General features: G+C 69.5%; 1 protein-coding gene across 1 annotated transcript; it reads right to left on the bottom strand.

Moving 5' to 3' along the window:
• Positions 1 to 372: 372 nt before the first annotated feature.
• Positions 373 to 3,627, bottom strand: PHGDH (phosphoglycerate dehydrogenase; the record flags this gene model as incomplete). Its single annotated transcript, XM_084290675.1, has 12 exons — positions 373 to 527; positions 822 to 1,050; positions 1,214 to 1,341; positions 1,477 to 1,609; positions 1,746 to 1,898; positions 2,009 to 2,157; positions 2,264 to 2,396; positions 2,477 to 2,575; positions 2,650 to 2,704; positions 2,782 to 2,847; positions 2,958 to 3,109; positions 3,490 to 3,627. The coding sequence occupies 12 exons, from the start codon at positions 3,625 to 3,627 to the stop codon at positions 373 to 375; spliced, it is 1,590 nt and encodes a 529-aa protein (XP_084146801.1).
• Positions 3,628 to 7,919: the final 4,292 nt, after the last annotated feature.

Genomic DNA, 7,919 nt, shown 5'->3' with positions numbered 1-7,919 from the left:
GTTCCCAGGGGAAAGCCTGGGGGGACAATTCCTGGTGGCTAAGAGCGGGGAGGCCACGCAGGAGGGCTCAGCACTTCTTGGAGCGCTGCCTGGTCCCTGGGCACCATGGCCAGACAGGACCTCGGTGCTGCAGCAGCGCCTGCAGAGACCTTTGCACCCTGAGCAAACAGTGCTGGGGGTGATGGGGCAGAGCCTCGAGGGGCAGAGGCTGTGGGGAAGGGCTTAGGGTCGGCTACGAGGGACACCATGGGGCAGAGCCGCACGGACGAGGCACGGCACGCTCTCTCCTGGATGTTTTATTATTTAGCACGGCGCTCGCCCAGCTGCTGGGGTGCTGCGGGCGCAGGCAGAGCTCGTGCTGGTGGTGAGGGGCTAGAGGTGGAGCTGGAAGGCCTCGGCGACGCGCGGCTTCAGCTCGGTGAGCTCGGGCAGCGGGGTCGACAGCCCCGCCACGCTCCACTGCTCCCCGGCCACGGCGCCCGAGCTGTGGTAGGACTGGAGCTGGACGCCCGCTTTCCCCAGCAGCCCTGGGCGGGAGGAGAGGGCTCAGGGTCTGCAGCTCGCCCTGCTGCACCGGGACCCCACGTGGCGGTGTGGGACCACGGGCAGCGGGGCTCTGCCCACCCCACACCCCCTCAAAGCTCCCTGATATTATCCCTTCTTCCACCCCTTCGCTCCAAGACCCCAACCCCGTGCCCAAGCCACCCTTTTTCCACCTCTCCTTGCATCACCCCCTCGCCACCTTCCCCCTATTGACTCCGGGCTGGTTTTTGGGACCCCCTCGGGCCGTTCCCTCTCTCGGGGTGACACGAGGAGCTCACCAGCGAGCGTGGGCAGCGTGCTGGGCTCGGTGGCCTTGGCTCTGTAGACGAGGACGTGGCCGGCCAGCGGGGCTGGCTGCTTGAAGGTGGCCCCGCCGAGCTCCAGCAGCAGCGGGGTGCAGCCCTGCACCGTCCCCACCGCGCGCAGCGGGGTGCCCTGCAGGGACACCTGCAGCAAGCCAGAGCTGCCGTGGGGCTCGGGGGCCACGTCGCTGTGGCTGGCTGTGACCTGCGGGGCAGAGAGGCAGCTGCTCAGCACCAAAGTCCTCTATGGGGTGTCCCCGGGGGCCACGGCAGCCCTGCGGGGTCGTGCCGCTTGGGAAGGAGGGATGGATGGATGGGGTTTGGGGCATCCATCAGGCTGGCGTGTGGAGCTCTGGGTGTGCACAAACCTTCAGGCCGGCCTCCTGGGCCAGCAGCAGGGCGTTCACCAGGGTCACCTCCTTCTGCCTGCCTCCAGCCAGCATGCCCGAGACCACGGCGGGCGCCAGGAAGCTGCCGGCATCCTTCAGGGGGGCCCCTGGGGTGCAGAGCCAGCAGCGGGCGGTGCGGTCAGCCAGTGTCCACCCCTATCCCGTCCCTCACCCCACCTCCCAGCCGCCTCCCGGCCCTTTTTCCACCCCTCGGGGTGCAGGGTGCACCCTGCCCGCCTCACCTAGTGTGCAGAGCTGCAGGCTGCCCTGCGCCTGCTTGGCCGCTGCGCGCAGCACCGAGCCCAGCGCCTTGGCCAGGGCGATCCAGGGCTTGGTCTGGGGCGCGAAGGCTTTGCTCAGAGCCTGCCCGTTCACCTGCGGGGAGAAAGAGGAGCAGGAAGGGAGATGGAAACCCACAGGTGAGCCCAAAGGGTCCCGCAAGCATTGTGCCAAGGGGGACACCGAGGCACGGAGCGTCCCCGCTCCTCTTCCCGGTGTGGTGGGGACTCACCACGCCGGCCAGCCCCCTCCCGGTGGCCATGTCCACCATCTGCATGGCGATCTCCTTCCCGCAGCGGCTCTGCGCCTCCCGCGTGCTGGCGCCCAGGTGCGGGCAGCAGATGACGTTGGGGTGGTTCACCAGCTCCCGATCCTTCGGGGGCTCCTGCCGGCACAGCCCCAGCCCGGCCTCAGCCCCACGCACATTTTGGGGGTGCCGGGGTTGGGTTGGAGGGGTGCTGGATGGGGTAGGGTTGTTTTGGGGACCCCGCTCACCTGCGTGAAGACGTCGAGGGCGGCCCCGCCGCACTGCCCCGACTGCAGCGCCCGCAGCAGCGCGCCCTCGTCCACGATGCCCCCGCGGGCGCAGTTCACCACCTGCACGCCCCGGCGGCACTTGGCGAAGGTGCTGTCGTTCAGCAGCCCTGTGGGGCAGGATTGGGGTCCAGTCAGGATCCGTCAGGACTGGGGATACCGGGAGGGATGCCCCGGACACCCCGCAGCCCCCTGCGGACCACCCGAGCCCCCTACCCGTGGTGGAGGGCAGCAGCGGCGTGTGCACCGTGATGAAGTCGCAGCGGGGCCAGATCTGCTCCAGGGGCAGCTGCTCCACGCCGAAAGTGGCCGAGGTCTCGGGGGTGATGATGGGGTCGTAGCCAATGGTCTGGGGCAGAACGGGGCGGGGGGGGGCTTGCTGCTGCAGCCGGTGCCACCCCCAGCACTGCCCCCTGCCCCGCTCCTTACCTTCATGCCGAAAGCCTGCATCCGCGTGGCCACCTCCCTGCCGATGCGGCCCAGCCCCAGCACGCCCAGCGTCTTCCCGTTCAGCTCCATGCCCATGTACTGGGGGGCGAGGGGAAGGCTGAGCCATTGCAGCCCCCCCTTGTCCCCCACCCCGCTCCATGCCCGCCTCCTACCTTCTTTCGGTCCCATTTGCCTTCCTTCATGGAGGCTGCCGCCTGCGGGATCTGCCTGCAAGGAGGAGGAGGTCAGAGCGGGGCTGGGGGCTGTAGGGTGGACGTGACCCCCCCAAACTGCCCCACGCTCACCTGGCCAAGCACAGGATCATCCCGCACGTCAGCTCGGCGGCGCTGAGGCTGTTCCCAGCGGGCGTGCTGGGGACAGAGAGCGGTGTCACCGGCGTGGCCTCACCTCGGGGGTCACCCCCTGCACCCCAAACCCCCCCCCCCCATCTCGGTGGCACCGCTCTGGGCCCCGTTCTTACTTCATCACCAGCACGCCCTTCCTGGTGGCCGCCTCCACGTCCACGTTGTCAACGCCGGTGCCCGCTCTGCCCACTACCTGCAGCCTCTCGGCCGCCTCCAGGACCTCGGCGGTGACTTTGGTGGCCGAGCGCACGATGAGCCCATCGCAGTCCTGCCGGGGGGACGGATCCCGTGCGTCGGGACGGGCTACGGGGACGCCTGGAGCTCCCCAGGGGCCCGTCACCCGTGGGGGCGGCGGGGCTGGGAATTGCCACTGCCGGGGGCGCAGGGCTGGGATCGGCAGCGTGAAACCAGCCGGGGCTCTTGCATCAGACGGGAGGAGGCGGGGACGGGACCCGCTTGGAGAGGGGGCCCGCGACCTCCTCGACCCCACAGCGTCCCCATGATGTCCCCATCACGTCCCACCAGGGAACGGGGCCGCGAGGCCACCGCGGTGCCCGCCTGGCACCCTGCTGCCACCCACCCAAGCTGGGGGTGACAGCTGGCGGTGTCCCGAACCCCGCGTTGTGCCCGGACCCCCTGGGCGCTCACCGCGATCTCCACCAGCAGCTCCTCCTTGCTCAGCCCGGGTTTCTCCAGCACCTGGATGCCACCGGCCTGCAGGATGTCCCTGCAGCAGGGGTCCAGGCTGTCGCTGATCAGCACCTTCTGCAGCTTGGCCAAGGCCATGGTGGGGCTGTCGGGGTTGCGGGGCCGTCGGGGTCCGTCCGTGGGGCTCCCGACCAAGAGGCTGCTGCGGGCCGCCCGCCGGGCTAAATGCTGCCAGAGGGGCACGTTTGTGGGGCTGCGCTGCTGCCTCATTGGATCCCATTTCCATAATCCCACCTCTTTTCCCTCCTCTCCCACCCCGCTCGCCGCTGGGTGGCTGCGAGCCCGGGGTCTTGGCCCCCTTCCCGGAGCCCCCCACCCTGTGGCAGGGGGGATGATGGAGAGGGGAGCTCAGGAGGGGGCTGTGGTGGGGCCCCCCCAAGCCCTGAGCACCCCCGTGGGTCCTGCACCCCCCTCGCACCGCCGTCGTGCCTCAGTTTCCCTGCCATGGAGAGGCAGGAGGGGGGCTGTGGGGTGCCAAATGGCTGAACCCCAGAGCTGCGGGTGCTGCTGGCAGCCCCATCCCCGGCCCTACAGGGCATGGTGCCCCCAGCCCCTCAGCAATGGGGTGTCCCCAGCCCCACAGGGGGGGACAGCTGAGAGATGAGGTGGCACCGTGCCCCCTGCCCGCCCCGGCATCGCGCCCACCGTTGAGCAATGCCCCGATAAGGGGCCGGGGGCATGGGGCCAGCCCCGGCCGCCAGCTCCCAATTACGTGGGGTGCCCGGGAGCCGCCCAGCAAACGCCCTCCGTGGGGCAGGAGCCACGGGGCTGCGGCTGGTGACCCCGTGGGGAGAGCGCCAGCCCTATAGGGGACAGCGTGGGGACCTGGCACGGGGATGGAGAGGGGCGGAGGGGGTCCCCTTTGTCCTGGGGACAAAACCTCGTGGTGAAGCCAACCCCAAACCTGCTCGCTGTGGGCTGTGTGCGCCCCGGCACCGCGCACACCCCGGCACCACGCACAGCCCACCGCGGCCACGGCCAGGGAACAACCGTGACGCCACAGGGAGGAAAGTCCAGGGCGGCTGGCACAGGGCGAGGGACGGGGTCAAGGGCTGGGGCTGGAGAAAACCCGCAGCGGGGTCTGCAGAGCCCCTCGGAGGGACGGCAGCCCCACAGACAGGGCACGGCAGCCTCGTGTGTGGTGTGGGCTGGGGGCACCCGAGGGCAGGACGCGTGGTGGGGGGGTCAGGGCCCCCCAGGATGGCAGGGGGACCTTGGCACAGCCCCGGCTGCTGTTAACCATTAAGACCTCGCTCCAGGCCCCCGCGATGGCACCTCCCTGGTGTCACCGTCCGGTGGCTCCTGGCACCCACGTCCATACAGCTCCTTGGGGACAGGTGGGGGACACCCCCTGCGGCGGGTGGGGGCTCCTTCGCCGTGCCCAGCACCCTACAGACCCCATCCCATGCCGGTGCCCATGGCCAAGCCACCGTGGTGGCGGCCTTTGCCGGCTTTTCCCGGTTGCTTGGTGCCCTCTCCTGGGGAGCAGAGCCCGAGGCACGGCCCTGAGGCTCGCTGGCACCCCAGGACCCCTGACAGGGGCACAGGGGACACGGGATGGGTGGCGGTGCCAGCTGGCGTGTCCCCATGGAGAGACACGGATCCTGCCTCTGTGCCCCACGCACTGGTGGCCACCCCCAGCGGGTGACACTGGGTGACACTGGGTGACACCGGCTGTGGCGGCAGCTGGGACGCAGCTGGGGTGAAATTGGGGGGGTTCTGGGGACGTGGCACCCCACTGGCTACTGGGGGGGAGGCTCTGAAGGAGGAGGAGGAGGAGGAGGAGGAAGAGGAAGGATGGAGGAGGGATGGAGGAGGAGGAGGGATGCAGCTGCGGGCGGAGCCGGCCGGTGCCGCAGAGCCGCCTCCCCGGCGCACGCTGGGGCTGCCCGGCAGCGCCTGCGGAGCGCCCCCCGCTGCCCCCCGGGTGCCCCCCGGGTGCCCCCCGGTGCCCCCCGGTGCTGCGGAGGCCGGGGGGCAGGATGCGAGCCCCGCGGCGGAGGTGAGGCCACGGGGGCTGGGGGCGTGCGGGGGGTCCGCGGGCACCCGTGGGGAGGTGGCTGGGGGTGGCCGCGGGGCTGGGACGCGAGTGGGGGCTGCGGGACCCCCCCCATCGCCCTGCCCGGCCCCTGCGCATCCCCCTGGGGGAGCTGTGGGATGGGGACAGGGCCTGATCCAGCACCGTGCCGTGGGGACCCGTGGGTGCTGGGCAGGGCGTGCTGTGCCACACGGCGGGGCCGAGCTGCTGGGTGGCACCGGGGTGGCACCAGTATGGGGTCACCGCGCGGGTGGGCCCTGCTGGGAGCAGCGGTGGCCCCGCAGAAGGGCCGTGATTTGGGGCACAGGCTGCGGGGCTCTCCCCATCTCCCCCACCTGCCCGCTCCAGCAGCAGCAGGAGGTGAGTCCCCGGCTCTGCGCGGTGCCGGGCACCTTGGGGACGCTGTCCCATGGGGCACAGCCTCCCTCGTGCGCCCCGCTGTGCCCGTGGCCCTCACCCCGTGGCACCCCGGGGTGCTGGTCCCGGTGCAGCCGCTGGGATGCTGTGAGTCAGCGGGTGCCGTGAGTCAGGGCCGCGTGGCACCCCTCGTGCCAGGCTGCCCGCGGGGCACAGGGCATGCTGGAGGTGCTGCCCGGAGGGTGGGGGGCCCCAGGGGTCTGCACCCCAGGGATGTGCACCCCAGGGATGCACACCCCAGCTCTGCTCCGTGCTCCAGGGGCGGCACAGCCGGCATGAAAGGGCTCTTGTCCTCCCGCAGCACCGCCCTGTCCTCCCCTTTGCTGCTGATGAATCCCCAGCCTTGTCCCCACAGCCCGGCACGGGGCTCCCAGTTTGGGTACTGGGGGTGCTGGCCGGGCTGTGGGAGCCACAGGGGCCTGGCACGCCCCTGCCTGGGTGTTTCAGCACCGTGGGCATCGTGCTGCTGGGCTCCTTCCGTGCCTCGTTGGGTGTCTGCGTGGGCGCTGTGCCCCCGGGTATCACACCTCTGTGGTGTTTGGATATCGTGCGTCCTTGGGTATCGTGTCTCGGGGTGTCACGCTTCTGGGAATTGTGCCTCTTTGGATTTTGTGCCACTGGGTGTTTGGCCTCCTCGGGTGTTGTGCCTTTGGTATCGTGCCTCTGGACATGGCGCTTCCTTGAGAATTGTGCCTCCTCCTGCTGCGTCTTGACTCGGGTACCACGTCTGTTCGGATGCTTTGCCTCCGAGCGTCCTGCCTCCTGATACTCACCTCCAGCTGCCGTGCCTGCTTGGATGTTGTGCTTCTGGGTTTTGGGTCTCCACGGGCTTCATGCCTCTGGGTACAGAGCTGCTTGGATGTCACGGCTCTGGGTGCCTCTGGGTGCCTTTGGGTGCCTTTAGGTGGCTCTGGGTGCCTCTGGGTGCCGTGCGTCCTCGTGTATGATGCCTGGCAGGGTGCAGGGCCATGCACTGGAGCCGTCGTGCTCCAATTTCCCCTCCTGGCAGGTTGTTCCCCTGCTCGCTGCCAGGCTGTGGTGCTGTGTGCCCTGCCCGTGAGGTGCCTGCGGTGTGCCCAGCTCCGGGGACACGGCCCTGGGGCACCCGCTGTGCCACACGTTACAAAAACATGGGGATTAGGAAAAGAAAAATACAGAAAAATGATTTTGTTTTATTTTAAGGAAAAAAAAAACACACACACACACACACAACAATCTGTTTTCTTTATTCTTTAAACCCCGAAATGACTCACGCTTCCCTGCTGAAAATAAACCTGATGGCGGCTGCCGCCAGCAGCGGGTGAGCCACGATAAGGCGGCGGGGCACAGGGGTCCTCCTGGGGGGCACCCCATGCAGCCCCCCCAGCTCCTCCCCATGACCCCAGGGAGGCTTTGGGGGATTTTATTGGGGGCTCAGGTGGCCCTGCTGCCCGCTGAGGGGGGTCAGGGCTGCTAATGGGGCCGAAGTGCTCGCAGTCGGGCACCGCCATCTGCGCAGCCCCCGGGGGCTGGTGGCGGCACGCGGGAGCACACGCGTGCACACACGCACACACACGCGCCCTCGCACGTGCACTGGCAGGCTTTGGGGTGACATTTGGGGTGAGATCGCCTCCGCCACCCCAAAAGCGCCACGGCAGCCACCTGCAAACCCTCTCCAGCAGGGGGAGAGGTGAAAAATGGGTGAAATTCCCCCTTTTTTGGGGGAACCATGTGTGTGATGTGGGCTCCTCTCCGCAGGGACCCCTGCCACGGTGACGTCCCCATGGCCAGCCGCATGGCAGGAGAGGACGCTGCGCCCCATGGGGACACCCTGGCGGAGGGGCCGTGGGGTGACTGCGACGAGGACCCCGCGCCGGCCGAACCAGGGGGGACCCTGCACCCCCCGGGCGTGTGGCCCCATCCCGGCCCCACAGCA

The sequence above is a fragment of the Netta rufina genome (assembly GCF_964035555.1).
Source record: "Netta rufina genome assembly, chromosome: 8".
Taxonomy (NCBI): domain Eukaryota; kingdom Metazoa; phylum Chordata; class Aves; order Anseriformes; family Anatidae; genus Netta; species Netta rufina.
Note: the sequence above shows the minus strand (reverse complement) of the source record. Positions and strands in the feature narration are given on the sequence as shown.